The sequence below is a fragment of the Priapulus caudatus genome, unplaced genomic scaffold, assembly GCF_000485595.1.
Source record: "Priapulus caudatus unplaced genomic scaffold, Priapulus_caudatus-5.0.1 Scaffold1211, whole genome shotgun sequence".
NCBI classification, from domain to species: Eukaryota; Metazoa; Priapulida; class Priapulimorpha; order Priapulimorphida; family Priapulidae; genus Priapulus; species Priapulus caudatus.
The window spans coordinates 43,921-64,655 of NW_014578272.1; the positions used below are offsets into that span (position 1 = coordinate 43,921).

The 20,735-nt window shown below is 52.0% G+C and overlaps 1 protein-coding gene across 1 annotated transcript in view; it reads left to right on the forward strand.

Annotated features, from left to right (window-relative positions):
• The window catches only part of LOC106815823 (cytosolic carboxypeptidase 2-like), a 36,114-nt gene extending 21,346 nt beyond the window's left edge, over positions 1-14,768 (forward strand). Inside the window, exons 17-19 of the mRNA XM_014820341.1 lie at positions 12,341-12,410; positions 13,528-13,644; positions 14,565-14,768. Of these exons, the coding sequence (XP_014675827.1) occupies positions 12,341-12,410; positions 13,528-13,644; positions 14,565-14,768 (391 nt within the window). The remainder of the gene's footprint in view (positions 1-12,340; positions 12,411-13,527; positions 13,645-14,564) is intronic.
• Positions 14,769-20,735: the final 5,967 nt, after the last annotated feature.

The following is a 20,735-nucleotide window of genomic DNA, read 5'->3' on the forward strand; positions in this document are numbered from 1 at the left end:
CGCAGACGAGAGAAGAGGGAGAGAGGAGAGAGAGAAAGAGAGAGAGATGATGAGCGAGGGAGAGAGACGAGATGAACTGACGAGAACACGACGAGACGGCCGGAGCAGAGAGAGAGAAGAGACGAATCGAGAGACGAGACAAACCGAGAAGATCGATGAAACGAGAGAGACGAGAAGAGAGCGAGAGAGAGGAGAGAGAAGAGACGAGAGACGAAGAGAGAGAGAGTGATCAGACGAGTCGACAGACGAACGAGATCGGAGGATGGGAGAGAGAGAGAGGAAGAGAGGAGAGACCGAGAAGGAGGACGCAGGGAGACGAGAGAGAGAGGAGTGGGAGAGCGCCAAGAGAGAGACGAGGAGAGAGAGAGAGGACGAAGAGAGATGACGGACGAGAGAAGACCCGAGGAACAGAGACGAGAGGTAAAACACAGACGAGAGCAGAAGAGATACGAGAGGGAGGACGGAGAGAAGAGAGAGAGAAGATGAGAGACGACGAGGAGAGGAGAGAGATGACCGACAGCATGAGAGAAAGAATGAGAGAGAGACGAGAGAAGAGCAGAGAGACGAGGAAGAAGAGAGAGAGAGAGAGGAGACGAGAGAAGATGAGAGAGTGGGCGCTGGTGATAGATTGGCTGTGGTCCCGTGAGTTTTAGATGGGAATTTGTTCCCCAATTATATCCATTCAGTATGACAATGGCGATCGACAAGGTCTTTAGACAATGAGGAAGGTGCCACGTGCTATTGCTTGAATCTGTCTACTTCAGGCCCAACCCAGACTGATACGTTGCGAAACCCCACTAATAGCTGCGCGGTGGGCTGGCGGTAGGGTGGCCGTAGGGGCGGGAGGATGCGCTCTCACCTTTTTGCCGCTGGTAGCTGTGCTTGTAGGTAGTGGTGTGTGTTGTCGTGTGTCGTGTCTGTGTGTGCGTGCGTGTTGTGTATGTGTGTGCGTGCTTGGTCACATGGTGAGTGTGTGTGTGCGTCACATGTGTGGCTTTCGCTAAGTGATACATTGAGTTATGCACCACGTTCGTGTGTGAGTGTTTGCGTGCGTGCATGTTGTGTACATGTGCGCGCTGGTGCTGAGTTATCTTCATCTTCGTCACTGTATATTGTTCCACCCTATAAAATCTTTCTGTTTCACACTATCACCCATGCGTATATGTTTGTGTGTGTGTGCACGCGTGCGTGCGTGCATGTGTGCGTGCGTGCGTGCGTGCGTGCGTGCGTGCGTGCGTGCGTGTGTGCGCGTGCGTGCATGTGTGCGTGCGTGCGTGCGTGCGTGCGGTTGTACATAGCCTCAACTGTCACTCTGTCACTGTCAACCGTCATCAGAACGTCCAAAAATCTATCTAGTCAAATCAACGTAAAAAAACAAAATTCAACCGACGTGAAGGCGGAATAAACATCGTCCGCACCATTATCGCAAACAACGAGTGACATCATCATCATCATCGACCTTGCGGCGTCATCAAGGTCGCGATCAAGGTCATGCGCCGCGTCATCAAAGTTTGGCTTGCACGTCTCAGTGCGCACACCTACGAGTGAAATTTTCGACGTGCTTACGCCATCTGGTGGCGATCAAGTGAAACTTCGGCGAGTGAATCACGAAGAGAGATGGGCGGGTTTGGTGTTTGTGCTGGAGAGAGTGGGCAGCCCGCTAGAGGGCAGCAGTGTCTGACAACGGTCCGACCAGCCACCGTCCGACGGTCGCGTGAAGCCATTGCCGTCCGATCGTCTAAAAATGTCGGTTTCTGGCAAATACCGATGTCGCTCCGCCTGCTTGCGCAGTGCGTCTAGCCGAGGAGAGCGAGTGACGCCCCGCGAATGTCTCGTCATCGAACGGAAGCGGCGCTTGTCACCAGGTGGCGCCTCTCGGCGTGTTGTTGCGAAGCCGTGTTCGGCCACTTCTCCAGGCAATCGAATAGGGACTCACTTGACCCATGGTAAGCCTTCAACCCATGGTGACTGACCGCTTGACCCACGGTGAGCACGGGCCTAGTGCTTTATAGGTCACTCGTGTACGCATGTGGGCTGCACTTCACGTAGGCTAGGGAGGCGGTGGATGCTGGAATGCAGCACCCGGCAGCACATATCTTTCACCCCACGCACTTTGCCGACGTTAGATGCACTGAGATTCTCGTGTTCTCATCAGATCTTGTCATCTCATCTTTTCATCCGCCTCGTTGAAAATTCCACCGATACACTCACGTGGCAGTGTTCGAAGGTTTGTACTTGATTTGCGTTTGCGATAGCATCCCTGCATCCCAGCATCCCTGCATCTCTGCATCTCTGCATCTCTGCATCTCACGTCTTTGATCAATTCGAACGTCACGTACCTTGAGAACGGCGTGGGAACTTCAATCAACTCAGTCCTAGTGATAGAGATTTGTGTTAGACGCACATATCAGTAAACAGCAGTGCACGCGGCACGCCTGTCACGTGGTTGTGGGAAGGTCGCTTAAGCCCGGCGCACACGTGAGTAATTTTACTCTAGTAAAATGGACCGCATGAGTCATTTACTCACGTGCTGCGTGCGCGATTCTCGTGAGTAATTTGACGCACTGCGTCATCTTTACTCAATATCAAACCGTACGTGTTTAATAATTTTTGACTCAGTGCCGTCATTTAATTTACTCAACGTGTGCCCGCACCGCGCTGAGTCAAATTTATCTCAACACTGGTATACTCACAGCGCATGCGTTTAAATCTTTGTGCCCCCAGTATTGGCTTGCGCCACCAGTCACGTGGATCGCCATCATCACTTATTCCCTTGTAAGTAAGTTTTACTCCACGTTGGGCGCCGACGCCTGAATAAGATTACGCGTAGTATTTTGACTCTATCGTCATTTTACTTGAGTAAATTACTCACGTGTGCGCCGGCTTTACCACCCCAGCTGCTGCTATCCTTCATGCACCCAGTACATATATACTTACTCACCACAACGTACCGCCCAACACCGGACACCTTAGATCGTAGGCGTACCACAAATATATATATATATAGTATATATAATACGTTGTCTGTGTGCGCGCGCGCGCATACACCCGTGTCGGGATAGATACTATATAGTGATAATATGTCCATATATATAATTGATATGGATATATATAAATATATTACTATATAATCTAATCGCACGTGACGCTGCACGTCCACAAATGTGCCGCATCGCCTGCACACCTGATTGTAAAACACTTCACACAAGCAGATTCTGTTCTCGGAGGGGCAACCCTTTTTTTTTTCTTTCGATGCGCTGCGGGGATTTCTTTTTAAGTCTCTTAATTCTTAATGTCGAATATGCGCGCCTCTCTTAATCAAAATGTTGATGCACTTTGTACTCATTTTTGGAGGACGTGTGTTTTGCTGCTGAACCGAAATGGTGTTCACTCTCCCAAAATTGCTGTGTTATTAAATAACTTTATTCTGTTTTTTTCACGCTCCAGGATGGTCGTATATTAAGTTGCTATGTACATTCTCACGCGGAATTCGGAGATGTAAGGTATTATGGGGCATGCAGCCATCGGTATTATAGGTAGACCGAATAATCCCTGTCCCAGATAACCTTTTTATATTTTTGGTGAGGTTATCACGCATAACGCAATCCAAATCCAAATCCAATTCAGTATAACGCATCGCAAAATATAAAACCTTATCTCGAGACAGAATTATTCACGGCCCTACGGTGATTAGAGAGGGCGTGAAGCATGGCCTTATTGTGCTCCAGCTTAGTGGACCGCTGTGCCAAAGTACCGACCAGATCGTTAGTTCAGCAACCACGACCATTGATTCGTCGGCACGTGCCAACATTGGCATTTCAGCGAATAACATAGCAGGCCTCATTGCTGTGTTTGTTTCCTCGTTGCCGGGCACCGAATCGGCGCGCGCGAGTGTAAACACTATTTCGTCACCGGGTTGAATAAATATTCACGGCTCGCTTCTATCTATTGATTAGGGCCTAATTAAAATGTATTGCTCGGCTAATTTATTGCTGGGTGATTAACGAGGCTGATTAGCGGTGCGGCTGCTGTTGTGTTGCGAGTGATGATCGGTGGATCGGATAGCTCAGTGTCTGATGCGACATTCACCTGTGCCATTACCTGGACTGGCTGCCAAGCGTAAGGCCCTAAACCACTCTCTGTGTCGCTCTTTCCCTCCTTCTTCTCTCTCTCTTCTCTCTCTCTCTCTCTCTTGCCCCACACACTATTTCTCCTTCTCTCTGTTCTTCACTACGCTTTCCCTCCCTGGTCTACCTACCCAAGCAACACGGCTCCGCTCTCTCTCTCTCTCTCTCTCGCTCTCTTCTCTCTTCTCTCTCCTTCTCCCTCTCTCTCGCTTTTCTCTCTCCTTCTCGCCTCTCTAAATCTTCCTCTTCCTCTCTCCACCTGCCGCTACAGTGCCAAATCTCGTCACAGCACTCATATATAAATCAGGACATCTATTCGATATATATCATATTGATAGACTCCCTGATAGAATGAAAGCGGCGCGGCGCGACCACGCCCCCCCCCTCCCCCGTCGCTCAACGCCTCCGCCTCGCGCGGATGGACGGACAAATCGATCCGCTCCGCCGCCTCCCATCGCCGCCTGTACGACGCGCCCCGCCATTATGACGACGCAAGCTTCCAGGAGGCGGAATGCATTATTCAGCCCGCGGCCGGCTCGAGACCTGGCGCGGCGGCTGGCGGCGCGCGCGGCGTTTTTTGCGCGCGCCCGCCCTCAGCGTTGCGTCTCCGCGCCGTTAGGCCGGGCGGTTTTCACCGGCGCCGCGCGCGAGAGAGAGCGTCCGCCGGTCGTGAAACTGTCCAGAAACTCTCACCTGTCTCTCGACGCGTCGCCGAGCGTTTTGGCATTCGCGTACCGTCCGTACGTCCGCTCTGTCCGCTCCGTGAGGCAGTCCGTCTGTGGGTCGTCCTCCATCCATCCGTGAATCCGTCCGCTGGTTTCGTCCGCTCATCCATCGTGAATCGTCCGTCTGTGATCCGTGCGTCCATTCATCCGTTCCTCCATCTGTTTGTCGAACGCTCCGCCGTCCGTCCCTTTCCGTCCGTTCCATCTGTCCGTCCATCAGCAGAGAGAGAGGGATTCGCCGCGGTCGAAGAGAGAAACTCCCGGAGCGAGCTGCCAGCCGTGATCGACCGAGAAGGCAGGTCGCGTGGCGAAATCACGCGTGCATACGCTAGTTGTTTTCCCATTTGACGTGCAAGTCTAAAACAGGAAAGAGTATACTAACTTCATTTCCTATTTCTGCGCAGACTCTTCCCCCGCGCTCGCGTCTAGACTGCCGGCCCGCCAGCCGCGCGTCGGCCCCGAGCGCGTGCGCGGCGCAGGAGTCTGGCGCCCGTCTAACTCGTCGGTCACCCCCAGTTTGCAGAGGCCGAAGAAGAGCAGGGAAGATGGCCCGGCGGAGGAGGTACGGTCAGGCAGCCAGGTGCCTAACGGAGGAAGACGCTCCAGGACCGAGAAAGCATACCGAGCGTCGTACGTCGCCGGCGTCGAGCCGCCGCCGCCGCCGCCGCACCGTAAGCTACCCAGTCGCTCATGATTATTAGATTATATATGTTCGTTAAGATATTGCCTATACTATATATATAATAATATAAAACTATATAAATGTATTTGCTTCGATAGAAATTGCCCTATACTATAATATATATATATATATATATATACTATATATATCATAAAATGTATTGTTTCGAGTAGAAAGATTGCCTATATACATATATATATATTATAATATATATAATAGATACGATTATAAGTGTGCTTATATGTATTGTTTCGATAGTAAATACTTGGCAAAACGTGTTGACTTAAGCCGGTCACGTAAACGAGAAATTATCATAAGAAGAACGTGCAGCAACTTTAGGCAAGTTATAGTTGCGTGTCCGTGCGGTCGCCGTGCCGTCGTGTGTCGGCAAGGCGTGTGGTGAGTGCGTGCGTTGCCGTTCGTGCGTGCGCGTGTGGAAAGGCGGCGTCGTCGTGCGTGCCCGTGCGTGTGTGCTGGAAGGGCGTGTGTGGCGTGTGTGCGTGCGTGTGTGGGGATTGTGTGTGTGTGGGGGCGCTGCGTGCGCCGTGTCGCATGCCATGTGGTGCGGCGTGTGGTGCGTGCGTGCCGCACTGAAATCTCTGCCGTGTGTGTGGGAAAAGGGCGCTGTGTCGTTTGTGCGTTGTGGTGCGTGCTGCATTGTGTGTGTTGGGGGGGCGGGCCGTGTGTGCATGCATGTGGGACAGGGCCTGTGTGCGTGCGTGCGCACCGTGTGTGCGTGTAGGGGGGTGGGATGGGGTTGAGGCGTTGGTGGCGTGAGTGTGCCGATGGTGTGTGTGTCGGTTGGGATGTGTGTGTGTGTGAGGATTAGGCTGGCATTATTAGCGGTGCATGCCTGTTTTGTACACATGTTGCTCATCTGCTAGTACGCATTGTGGGCGGGCGATGATTGCAAGCAATCACAGACAGTGGCCGCGCTCTATTCACAGTCGTTGCCGTGGCAGCGCAGACGCCGCCCACGCCGGCCCGCCGCGCGGCCGATCCCGCCGCCAGACGACAGTGAGTCGAGCAGCCGGCGGACGATCGCGCCATCGCCGACCGCCAGGAGCGCGCACGGGAGGCCAGAGTAGCATCGTACGCAGCGTTGCGCCAGACGGCATCGCCAGCATCGTCCGGCCCTTCACGTCATCAACCTTAGGTCAGGCTGAGGCAAGCCGTCGTCTCCGTGGTTACCCGCGTTTGCCGCGGTACCGCCCGCGCGTTTCACCACTCGCGATATCCGCTGGTTGCCTCCCCGCGTTCTTGATTCTGTGCCTGTGTTAGTGTCCAGCCTGCATTTCATTATTCTTCGCACGGTTATCCTCCTGCCTGCATTTATTCGTTGACCACGGCTGACCTCCCATGTTATTTATCCCACGGCTACCTCTGCGCATTTATTCGTCTGCCACGGGTGACCTCTCCATGTTTATTCCATCGCCACGGTGACCCTCCCCGCTGTTTTATTCATCGCCACGGTATACCATACCTGCCGCATTTCATCGGTCGCCACGGTGAGCCTCCCAGTCTTTATTTCGCCACGGTGACCGCCCGTGTTCCATTCACTTGCCACTTACCCTCCTTGTTTGCTTTTATCGCCGTGGTTACCTCCTGCCCGTTTTCATTCGTTCCCCATGGAACAAACTCTGTTACCATGGTAACGCCCTCTTCCGGCAACATCTCTCCAATGGTATACGCCTCTGCCGCGAACATTGCCTCGCGCATGGTTTACGCGCCTCTTCTGGAACGTTCGTCGCCATGCGTTATCCGGCCTCTTCCGGAACCCGCAGTGCTGCCGACGATGCGCCTACATCGCACCCGATCCGCTTACAACATGGCGACGGGCACTGTACGAGGGCGTCTGCCTCGCGCCGACTCATCACCAGACCGTTCTTCTCCCTGCAGGCGTCCGTGCCTGCCTGCCCGCCCACCCCGTCGCGCAGAGCAAAGCAGAGCAAGAGGTCTGCAGGGGTGGCGAGGGGAGGGGACGCGCACAGCGGGGGCGGGGGCGAACCTGTTGTTGTTGTTGTTCTTGTTACTCCCGTTTTCGTGTTTTTGCTAACATTATTTATGACGAATTTATTTATTTATATATAGATCCGGAATATCTGCGAATTACTGTATCATGTATATATATTTAATATGTTATTTTTACTGCTACTTAATGTATTAATTTACGTCTAGCACCCTCTACTTTATCTAATCCCCGACTCTCATTGTCTCTGCCCTCTCATCGTCTCTCTCTCTCCGCTCTCTCTCTCTCTCTCTCTCATCTCTCTTTCTCTCTCCTTCTCCGCTCGCTCTTTCTCTCTCTCTCGCTCTTCTCTTTCTTCTCTCTCTCTCTCTCTCTCTCTCTCTCTCTCTCTGCTCTCTTTTCTCACCGCTCTCCCTCTGCTCTCTCTCTGCTCTCTCTCTCTCCTCTCTCTCTCCTCTCTCTCTCTCTTCTCTCTGCTCTCTCACGAACTCTCGTCTTCTCTTCTCACTCTCCTTTCTCTCTCTCTCTCTCTCTCTCATCTCTCACTCTCATCTCTTTTCTCACGCCTCTCTCTCTCTCTCTCTCTCCTCTCTCTCTCACCCTTTCTCAACCGCTCTCTCTCTCTCTTCTCTCTCTCTCTCTCTCTCTCTCGCTCCTCTCTCTCTCGCTCTCTCTCTCTCTCTCTCTCTCTCGCAACCGCTCTCTCCACCGCTCTTCCGCCCTCTCTCTCGCTCTTTCTCTCTCTCCTCTCTCTCTCTCATCTCTCTCTCTCTCTCTCTCTTCTCTCTCTCGTCTCTCTTCTCTGTCATCGCTCTCCTCTCTCTCTGCTCGCGCACAAACAGAAAGAGAAGCTACAAGCTCTTCACTACGCTGCCTGGCAATGAGTCAATACTTGGGCAGCTGAAAAAGCAGGCGCATCGTGCCGCCACCTTCTACGCCAGCAGGCACAACTCCAGGCCAGGGCCACGACCCCACCCCGCCGGTCGGGGACAGGGCAGGTGGTCTGAAGAGCACACCGTGGCGGTGCGGAATCGCCGCCCGGCAGGCCGTCATCAGCATACCCGCTGGCACCGGAGCAGCTGAACGATAAAGTATGCTGCCCGGATGGGCGATTAGCAGCAAACAGTACTATCAGGCATCAATAATTAAAAAAAAATTTCATCATTCACCCATGGTACTATGTATGTTAGGCTACTCTATATTATATGAACTATAGATTACAAATTTTACTAACGTGCATAATATAGTATGCAATAGTATAGTAAATAGTATAGTATGTATAACTGTGTATAGAACATACTTATCTCGAACTACTTTCAACTACATAAACAAATTTGTCTCTGAGGGTCGGTCTAGAGTAGTCTGTATCACAATATGTCCTTTATAGACAGGCGTCATTCTATAAGAGTATCCACTAACTGCAGGTTGACTCCACATAAGTTCCATCTATCAACCTGACCTCTGGTAGCGCAACTGTCGCTGCCCTGCAACTCTTCTCGCTCAGTCGCAGCGTTTCCCATTGTCGCCACCAGGCGGCGAGAGCGGGTGGAGCGGACGCGTCGTGTGACCTTCTCGCGGCTGGACAATCGCGAGCTCGCGCTGGAGTCGCCCCAACCTCGAGCAACGTCACGACTGAGCCGTTGTCGGCAGCCGAAGCAGCATCGCCGCCGGCGCTGAGCACGCATGTACATCTATTCTATATCTATATATAAAAATGCATATATATAGTGTTATAATATGCCAATGCTAGGAAATACATATATAATCATGTTCTATAATAATTATGCAATGCCTAAAAATGCATATATATCATGTTTATAATATGAAATGCTAGAAATACATATATATCATGTTTATAATATGCAATGCGTTTATAGCGTTTTTTACGGCCGTATGAGAATCGGTATGAAATATCCGTTTAGTGATAATTTATTTTACTTTAATTAATTTAATAATTTTATTTATGATTAATTTTCGCTGTGCACCCGCTCCAGCATAATACGGACTAAGTCGCAAGTGATTGTTTTGAGTAATGAGCAGCACACATGTCAATGCTGAAAATGGCCTACCTGGACAAAAATGAGATTTTTACAAAAATAAGTTCCTAAGTGCATATTTAATCTAGATATATAGGTTCAGATATCTCTAGATTATTATGGTCATTTTTAATAAATTAAAAAAAAAAACGACGGCACCCTTCAAACCGGCCCCTGACCGCTTATGGGCCCCTTACCCGGAACGCTTTATCTCAAAAGCTGCATATTCTGGAATAAGTCGGTTTCCGATCTTCAAATTGCTGTAGATCGGTCAATTCTTTAGATATAGCCAAATATGATATATCATTTTAAAGGTAATTAAATGATCTATTCAGATATGCACATATCTCAATTTGTAGAATTTCCTACTTAATCCTGGTTTTGCTGGAGCGGGTCACATATATCGATCTATCTATCTATCACGATTCTATATACGATAAATTCTATACGTGTATAGTAGAAGTTTTGCACTCTATACATGCTAGGGCGCTCTCCTAATTATAAACACAGATCTACTAATCTATTTATTAATATTTTAATTAAATTAATTAATTTATTAAAACAATTTATTACATAAATCTATGCTGAGATACCCCCTAGCCATATTAAATGCATATTCATCACAAAATATAATGTCTCTGGTGAGATATATATATATATATATATATATATATGTATATATATTTATTTAGTAACATGGGTGCATTAAGACTTAATAGTGTACACATGTTCATGGTAGGGCCGTACTCTGGGTGGAGTGCCCTGCTCTGTATGCATCCCCTGCAAAATATTATCGTAAATGTATATATATATATATATATATCAAGAGTATGTTAAGACTTTTAGTAGTGTACACATACTCGTGGTGGGGCGTACTCTGAAAGCAGTACTCGCCAGTATGTGCAAGGACATTAGTCTTTGCGAAGTATTGCCGAACTCTGTGGTCAAGTTTGTCAGATGTGGTCTCCAATCTGAACTCGTTCCCTAACAGATTTTCTTTACCTGCATGCTGGCTGAAGGTAAGGGGTAAGTTGAATAAAACTAAGTTCGAGAGAGTTCAAGAGTCCACGCCAAGAGGTGTTGCTCGAAGGGAAGAGATGGAACGTAGAAAGAAACCGATCGCATTCCTCGGCACGTCTGAGATCTTGACCTAATCTAAGACTATCACCCAGCAGTAACCGCGTTCATGATGGACGACGGCAAATTGCAGACGCCCCACGCGCGAATCTCGCCGGATTCACCACCAGGTGGCGCCGCGGCAGCATCCGACAACAACCGCGAAGTCGACACTGCGGTGCCGGCGGCGCGATGCCATTCGTTGAGCCAGATTGCCGAGACGACCGCACTCGGACACGGGGGACCCGGCGGGGATAGGGAGCCGGCATCGTCGCCGCACCTCGGCCGCCGCTGTGAGTCCGCACCGGTGGGGGCGCCACCGCGCGGGCCGGCGAGCGAAGACGGCTTCAGGCGCCTCGCAGCGAGGATGGCGGCGACGCGTCTCGCAACGCGGCCGCGCGACGCCCCCTGGCGGCGAACGCCCGCCGACAGGTGTCGCCGCTATCCCACGTCGAGCGGTTGGTCTCGGCCGCCGATGAGGGCATGGCCCCCTCTTCATCCTCTGTGGCAGTCGATGAGGGGATGGCCCCTTCTACATCCTCCGCCGCCCGCCGGCAGCGAGACGGAGAGCCGGAGCGACGCGAGCAGACCCGCGGGCGAGGAGGGGGGCGGGAAGGAGGAGGGGCCCGGCCGGGATAGCGGGAACCCGGCACCGTTGACGCTTCCCGCAAGAGGAGCGGAGCCGGTGCGAGGGATTCACGCGCCGCTGTCCGCACGCGTGTTGCCGCGGCGACGGTCGCCGTGCCGCACGAGGCTGCAGCGCCGCGTCTCGTTTGATGTCGCACCGCCGACCTCCGAGGGAGACCCGGCGGGGAGCGTGGGAATCCCGACGGCGGGGCCCGGCGGGGATTCGTCCCGGCTGACCCCGCGATTCTCGGAACACCTTTTTCGATGGCTGCGGGGGATTTCTTTTTAAGTCTCTTAATTCTTAATTTCAGAATATGGGTCTCTCTTAATCAAAGTTATTTATGGCACTTTGTACTGCATTTTGGAGGACGTGTGTTTTGTGCTGAACCGAATGTGTTCACTCTCCCAAATTGCTGTTATTAAATAACTTTATTCTGTTTTTTTTTCACGCGTTCAGGATGGTTATATATAGTTGCTAATGTACATTCTCAGCGAATTCGGAGTGTAAGTATTATGGGGGCATGAGCATGGTATTAGGTAGACCGAATAATTCTGTCCCAGATAACCTTTTTTATATTTTGGTGAGGGTTATCACGCATAACGCATCTAAATAACGCATCCAAATCCAATCCAAATCCAAATCCAAATCCAAATCCAATTCAGTATAACGCATCCAAAATATAAAACGTTATCTGAGACAGAATTATTCGGCCTAGGTATTAGAGAGGCGTGGAAGCATGGCCTTTTGTGTCCAGCTAGTGGACGCTGTGCAAAGTACCGACAGAGTCGTTAGTTCAGAACCACGACCCGATTGATTCGTCGTCACGTGCCAACATGGCATTTCAGCGATAATATAGCAGGCGCTATTGTGTTTTGTTTTCCTCGTTGCTCGGGGCGACCGAATCGGGCGGGCGAGTGTAAACATATTGCGTCACGGGGGTGATAAATATTCAGCGCTCGTTCATTATTGATTAGCCTAATTAAAATGTATGCTCGGCTGTAATTATGCTGGGTGTTAACGGGCGTGATTAGCGGTGCGGCTGCTGTTCGTGTTGCAGTGATGATGGTGGATCGGATAGCTCAGTGTCTGATGGCTTACCTGTGCATTACCTGGGACTGGCTGCCAAGGTAAGCTAAACCACTTCTCTGTGTCTCTCTTTCCCTCCTTCTTCTCTCTCTCTCTCTCTCTCTCTCTCTTCAACACACTATTTCTCTGTCTCTCTCTGTCTGTCACTACCTTTCCCTCTCTGTCTACCTACCGCTCCGCGCTCTCTCTCTTTTTCTCTCTCTCTCTCTCTCTCTCTCTCTCTCGCTCTCTCTCAATCTCTCCCTCTTCCTCTCTCCACCTGGCCGTACAGTCAAATCTCTGCACTCATATATAATCAGGAGTCTATCAATATATATATATTGATAGACTCCTGATATAATGAAGCGGCGCGGCGCGACCACGCCCCCCCCCCTCCCCCGCTCAACGCCTCCGCCTCGCGCTCCCTCGCGCTGTACGACGCGCCCCTGCATTATTGACGACGCAGCTTCCAGGAGGCGATGCATTATTCAGCCCGCGGCCGGCTCGGACCTGGCGGCGGCGGCGGCGGCGGCGGCGGCGGCGGTTTTTGCGCGCGCCCGCTCAGCGTTGCGTCCGCGCCGTTAGGCGGGCGGTTTTTCACCGGCGCGCGCGAGAGAGAGAGGTCCGCGGCGGAAACTTCAGAACTCTCGTGTCGTCTCTCGACGCGTCGGCCGCGAGGTTTTGGCGCGTCCGTCCGTAGGTCCGTCTGTCCGTCCGTGAGTCCGTCTGTGGGTCCGTCCGTCCATCCATCCGTGAATCCGTGGGTCCGTGGGTCCGTCCGTCCATCCATCCGTGAATCCGTCCGTCCGTGGATCCGTGCGTCCATCCATCCGTTCCTCCATCTGTCTGTCCGTCCGTCCGTCCGTCCGTCCGTCCGTTCCTCCGTCCGTCCATCGAGAGAGAGAGGGTTCGCGCGTGAGAGAAAAACTCACGGAGGAGCTGCAGCCGTGATCGACGAGAAGGAGGTGCGTGCGAAATCACGGTACATACCGCTAGTTTGTTTTCCCATTTGACGTTGCAAAGTCTAAACAGGAAATCAGTATCTAACTCATTTCCTATTTCTGCGAGACTCCTCCCCCGCGCTCGCGTGTAGACTGCCGCCGCCAGCCGCCGCGTCGGCCCGAGCGCGGTGCGCGGCGCGGGAGTCTGGCGCCCGTCTAACTCGTCGGTCACCCCCAGTTTGCAGACGGGAAGAAGAGCAGGAGGAGGCCGCGGCGGAGGAGGTACGGTCGGCAGCAGGTGCTAACGAGGAAGACTGCGCAGGAGAGCGATACCAGCGTCGTCGTCGCCGCGTCCGCCGCCGCCGCCGCCGCCGCCGACCGTAAGCTACCCAGTCGCTCATGATTATTAGATTATATATGTTCGTTAATATATTGCCTATACTATATATATAATAATATAAAACTATATAAATGTATTTGCTTCGATAGAAATTGCCCTATACTATAATATATATATATATATATATATACTATATATATCATAAAATGTATTGTTTCGAGTAGAAAGATTGCCTATATACATATATATATATTATAATATATATAATAGATACGATTATAAGTGTGCTTATATGTATTGTTTCGATAGTAAATACTTGGCAAAACGTGTTGACTTAAGCCGGTCACGTAAACGAGAAATTATCATAAGAAGAACGTGCAGCAACTTTAGGCAAGTTATAGTTGCGTGTCCGTGCGGTCGCCGTGCCGTCGTGTGTCGGCAAGGCGTGTGGTGAGTGCGTGCGTTGCCGTTCGTGCGTGCGCGTGTGGAAAGGCGGCGTCGTCGTGCGTGCCCGTGCGTGTGTGCTGGAAGGGCGTGTGTGGCGTGTGTGCGTGCGTGTGTGGGGATTGTGTGTGTGTGGGGGCGCTGCGTGCGCCGTGTCGCATGCCATGTGGTGCGGCGTGTGGTGCGTGCGTGCCGCACTGAAATCTCTGCCGTGTGTGTGGGAAAAGGGCGCTGTGTCGTTTGTGCGTTGTGGTGCGTGCTGCATTGTGTGTGTTGGGGGGGCGGGCCGTGTGTGCATGCATGTGGGACAGGGCCTGTGTGCGTGCGTGCGCACCGTGTGTGCGTGTAGGGGGGTGGGATGGGGTTGAGGCGTTGGTGGCGTGAGTGTGCCGATGGTGTGTGTGTCGGTTGGGATGTGTGTGTGTGTGAGGATTAGGCTGGCATTATTAGCGGTGCATGCCTGTTTTGTACACATGTTGCTCATCTGCTAGTACGCATTGTGGGCGGGCGATGATTGCAAGCAATCACAGACAGTGGCCGCGCTCTATTCACAGTCGTTGCCGTGGCAGCGCAGACGCCGCCCACGCCGGCCCGCCGCGCGGCCGATCCCGCCGCCAGACGACAGTGAGTCGAGCAGCCGGCGGACGATCGCGCCATCGCCGACCGCCAGGAGCGCGCACGGGAGGCCAGAGTAGCATCGTACGCAGCGTTGCGCCAGACGGCATCGCCAGCATCGTCCGGCCCTTCACGTCATCAACCTTAGGTCAGGCTGAGGCAAGCCGTCGTCTCCGTGGTTACCCGCGTTTGCCGCGGTACCGCCCGCGCGTTTCACCACTCGCGATATCCGCTGGTTGCCTCCCCGCGTTCTTGATTCTGTGCCTGTGTTAGTGTCCAGCCTGCATTTCATTATTCTTCGCACGGTTATCCTCCTGCCTGCATTTATTCGTTGACCACGGCTGACCTCCCATGTTATTTATCCCACGGCTACCTCTGCGCATTTATTCGTCTGCCACGGGTGACCTCTCCATGTTTATTCCATCGCCACGGTGACCCTCCCCGCTGTTTTATTCATCGCCACGGTATACCATACCTGCCGCATTTCATCGGTCGCCACGGTGAGCCTCCCAGTCTTTATTTCGCCACGGTGACCGCCCGTGTTCCATTCACTTGCCACTTACCCTCCTTGTTTGCTTTTATCGCCGTGGTTACCTCCTGCCCGTTTTCATTCGTTCCCCATGGAACAAACTCTGTTACCATGGTAACGCCCTCTTCCGGCAACATCTCTCCAATGGTATACGCCTCTGCCGCGAACATTGCCTCGCGCATGGTTTACGCGCCTCTTCTGGAACGTTCGTCGCCATGCGTTATCCGGCCTCTTCCGGAACCCGCAGTGCTGCCGACGATGCGCCTACATCGCACCCGATCCGCTTACAACATGGCGACGGGCACTGTACGAGGGCGTCTGCCTCGCGCCGACTCATCACCAGACCGTTCTTCTCCCTGCAGGCGTCCGTGCCTGCCTGCCCGCCCACCCCGTCGCGCAGAGCAAAGCAGAGCAAGAGGTCTGCAGGGGTGGCGAGGGGAGGGGACGCGCACAGCGGGGGCGGGGGCGAACCTGTTGTTGTTGTTGTTCTTGTTACTCCCGTTTTCGTGTTTTTGCTAACATTATTTATGACGAATTTATTTATTTATATATAGATCCGGAATATCTGCGAATTACTGTATCATGTATATATATTTAATATGTTATTTTTACTGCTACTTAATGTATTAATTTACGTCTAGCACCCTCTACTTTATCTAATCCCCGACTCTCATTGTCTCTGCCCTCTCATCGTCTCTCTCTCTCCGCTCTCTCTCTCTCTCTCTCTCATCTCTCTTTCTCTCTCCTTCTCCGCTCGCTCTTTCTCTCTCTCTCGCTCTTCTCTTTCTTCTCTCTCTCTCTCTCTCTCTCTCTCTCTCTCTCTGCTCTCTTTTCTCACCGCTCTCCCTCTGCTCTCTCTCTGCTCTCTCTCTCTCCTCTCTCTCTCCTCTCTCTCTCTCTTCTCTCTGCTCTCTCACGAACTCTCGTCTTCTCTTCTCACTCTCCTTTCTCTCTCTCTCTCTCTCTCTCATCTCTCACTCTCATCTCTTTTCTCACGCCTCTCTCTCTCTCTCTCTCTCCTCTCTCTCTCACCCTTTCTCAACCGCTCTCTCTCTCTCTTCTCTCTCTCTCTCTCTCTCTCTCGCTCCTCTCTCTCTCGCTCTCTCTCTCTCTCTCTCTCTCTCGCAACCGCTCTCTCCACCGCTCTTCCGCCCTCTCTCTCGCTCTTTCTCTCTCTCCTCTCTCTCTCTCATCTCTCTCTCTCTCTCTCTCTTCTCTCTCTCGTCTCTCTTCTCTGTCATCGCTCTCCTCTCTCTCTGCTCGCGCACAAACAGAAAGAGAAGCTACAAGCTCTTCACTACGCTGCCTGGCAATGAGTCAATACTTGGGCAGCTGAAAAAGCAGGCGCATCGTGCCGCCACCTTCTACGCCAGCAGGCACAACTCCAGGCCAGGGCCACGACCCCACCCCGCCGGTCGGGGACAGGGCAGGTGGTCTGAAGAGCACACCGTGGCGGTGCGGAATCGCCGCCCGGCAGGCCGTCATCAGCATACCCGCTGGCACCGGAGCAGCTGAACGATAAAGTATGCTGCCGGGATGGGCGATTAGCAGCAAACAGTACTATCAGGGGTGAATAGTAAAAAAAATTGTCATCATTCACCCATGGTACTATGCATGCTAGGCTACTCTATATTATATGAACTATAGATTACAAATTTAACCAACGTGGCTATAATATAGTATGCATAGTATAGTATAATAGTATAGTATGTATAACGGTGTATAGAACATACTTATCTCGAACTACTTCACCTACATAAACAAATCTGTCTTGAGGGCTCGCCGTCTAGAGTATAGTCTGTATCAAATAGTCTTTATAGACAGGCGTCCATTCTATAAGAGTATCCACTAACTCAGGTTAGACTTCACATAAGTTCCATCTATCAACCTACCTCTGGTAGCGCAACTGTCGCTGCCCTGCAACTCTTCTCGCTCAGTCGCAGCGTTTTGCCATTTCGCACCAGGCGGCGGAGCGGGTGGAGCGGACGCGTCGTGTGACCTTCTCGCGGCTGGACAATCGCGAGCTCGCGCTGGAGTCGCCCCAACCTCGAGCAACGTCACGACTGAGCCGTTGTCGGCGCCCGAAGCAGCATCGCCGCCGGCGCTGAGCACGCATGTACATCTATTCTATATCTATATATAAAAATGCATATATATAGTGTTATAATATGCCAATGCTAGGAAATACATATATAATCATGTTCTATAATAATTATGCAATGCCTAGAAATGCATATATTAATGTTTATAATATGCAATGCCCTAGAAATACATATATATATCAGTTTATAATATGCAATGCGGTTATAGCGTTTTTTACGCCGTATGAGATATCGGTATGAAATATCCGTTTAGTGAAATTTATTTTACTGTTAATTAATATTAATAATTTTATTTATGATTAATTTTCGCTGTGCACCCGCTCCAGCATAATACGCGACTACAGCTCGCAAGTTCATTGTTTTTGAGTAATGACGCAACGCACACATGGTCAATGCGAAAATCCTACCTGCCGCACAAAAATTAGCATTTTTACTCAAAAATTAAGTTTCTAAGTGCATATTATCCGCGCATATATAGCGTTGCAGATATCTCTAGATATTGCTATGGTCATTTTTAATAAATAAAATATTTAAAAAAAACGACGGCACCCTTCAGACGGCCCCTGACCACTTATCCCCGCGACGGGCCCCTTACCCGGGAACCTTTATCTCAAAAGCGCATCATTCTGGAAGTAAGTCGGTCTTCCGATCTTCAATATTGCTGATAGATCGGTCAATTCCTTAGTATATAGCCAAATATAATATATCATTTTAAACGCAATTAAAGTGATCTAATTCAGATATGGCACATATCTCAATTTGTAAATTCCTACTTAATCCTGGTTTGCTGGAGCGGGTCACCATATATCGGATCAATCGATCTATCATGATTCTATATACGATAAATTCTATAACGTGATATAGTAAAGTTTGCACTCTATACATTGCTAGGCGCTGCTCTCCTAATTATAAGACCACAGATCATACTAAAATCTATTTATGAATATTTTTAAATTAATATTAGATTAATTTATTAAAACAATTTCTTACATAAATCTATGCTGAGATACCCCCTAGCCCCATATTAAAATGGCCATATTCATCACAAAATAATAATGTCTCTGGTGAGAATAATATATATATATATATTATATATAGTAGTATATATTTATTTTAGTAGACCATGGGCTGCATTAAGCACTTGAATAGTGTACACATGCTTCATGGTGGCGGCCGTACTCTGGGGTGGAGTGCCTTGCTCTGTATGCATTCCCTGAAATTTTTCATCGTAAATGTGCAAGGACATTAGTCTTTTGCCGAAGTATTGGCCGAACCCTAGTGGTTCAAGTGTTGTCAGATGTGGTCTCCAATCGAACTCGGGCTTCCCTAAACAGTATTTCTTTACCTGCATGGGCTGCTGAGGTAGGCCGCTAAGTTGAATAAAATTAAGTTCGAGAGAGCTTCAAGCCAAGAGTGTTGCCCTCGAAGGGAAGAGCAGAAGGAACGTAGAAAGAAGACCGGATCTTATTTCCTCGCGCCGTCTGAGATCTTGACCTAATCTAAGACTATCACCCGAGCAGTAATCCGCGGTTCATGATGGACGACCGGCAAAATTGAAGACGCCCACGGCGCCCGAAATCTCGCCGGATTCACACAGGGGGGTCGCCGCGCAGCATCCGACAACAACCGCGAGTCGACCACGTGCGGTCGCCGCGGCGCAGCGGCGATCGAAATTTGCCATGTCGTTGAGAGGGGTGGGGGAGCCAGATTGGCGAGACGACCGCCACACCAAGTGCCCACGTCGACAGCGGGCACCCCGGCGGGGAGGGATATGGAGCCGGGCGCGGGCCATAGACCAAGCGACCGGGTCGAGGGGCCGTCGGCCGCACCCTCGGCGCCTGCCTGCCTGAGGTCCGCGCCGGTGGGGCGGCCACCCGCGCGGGTGCCGGCGACAAGACGGCGTGTCAGCGCGCCTCGCACGTTGGGAGGATGGCGAGGCGACGCTTCTTCGCAACGCGGACGCCGCGGCGAACGCCCCCCGTGGGCGGCGAAACGCCCCGCCGACAGGTGTCGCGCTATCCCACGCCGAGCGGTTGGTCGTCCGCCGCCGATGAAGGGCAATGGACCCCCCTCTTCATCCTCGTGTGCGATGTCAGGGATGAGGGGATGGCCCCACCTTCTACATCGCTCCGCCGCCGCGGGGCAGCGGAGACGGAGAGCGCGGAAGCCGGACCGAGCAGACCCGCGGGCGAGGAGGGGGGGCCGGGTGGCAAGGAGGAGGCGGCCCGGGCGGGGTTGGGGGGTGGATAGCTGAACCCCGCGCACCGCTGTTGACGCTTGTTCCGCAAAGTGAGCGGAGGCCAGTGCGCAGGGCATTCACGCGCGGCTGTCCGGCGACGCGTGTGTGCCGCGGGCGACGGTCACCGTGAGCCGCACGAGGCTTGCAGCGCCGCGTCTCGTTCGGAGGGTCGCCCACGCCGACCTCCGAGGGCAGAGTGGTCACCTGGGGGTGGTCACTGTAGCACGAGGTGGTTCAACAAGGCCCCGAGCGGCGTGGAGGGCAGAGGGTGGCGCGGGTACGGAGGGGCGAGGGGGGGGGGGAGGTTCGGGAAGGGGGCACGGCTCGACTGGTGTGCTGCGGACAGGGGGGGGCGGGGGGTCCGAGGTGTATTTTCAAGATCCCTCCTGGGTCCCGGCATCCGTCCCAGTGGTAATGAAATCAAGTTTGTATAACCTCAAGTCTCACACGGCCGGGGATTCGGTCCCCGGCTGCGGAGCCACGGTTATGACCGGCAATAACAGCAGCGCCACACGATGAGACTGCGAGGCGTGCAGTGATGATCGGCGCCGCGAGCCGGAACGGTTAACCTCGCGACGCCAGACCTGCCACTGACCACACGCACAGGTAGGCCGCCCGCACCAGCCAGGCCAGCCACGCAGCGCACAACACCACAGCACACAAGCAACCACGACGCACACAGCTACCATCGCCGCACATAAGACTTACCGCACCAGAAAGCCTTCACACGACATATCCTTTACCTCGCACACGAGGCATACAAACGACACAGTATTACTCGAGTCCTACTAACACAGCGAACCAGACCAAGCACTGCGAAGACCACAGATGTGTGGACTTCTTGAGCAGCGCATGCCTACTGAGCTGAACGGCAACACACAAACCTACAGGGACACAGAGTACCACCACACCCAACGAAACACAAAAAAACACGACCAACAACCAATCACAGCACACCACACATACACACACACACCACAGACACACACTCACAACAACACGACACACACACACACACACCACCCACACAAAACACAACACACACACACTGCACAATTCAAACCGAGCTAGATCATACACGAATACATACGGAACTTACAACATAAGCACAGATAACACAGCGCGAATGTATCCGGCAACTAGGGCGCACGCTCCACGGGCTCAGCACGCACGCACG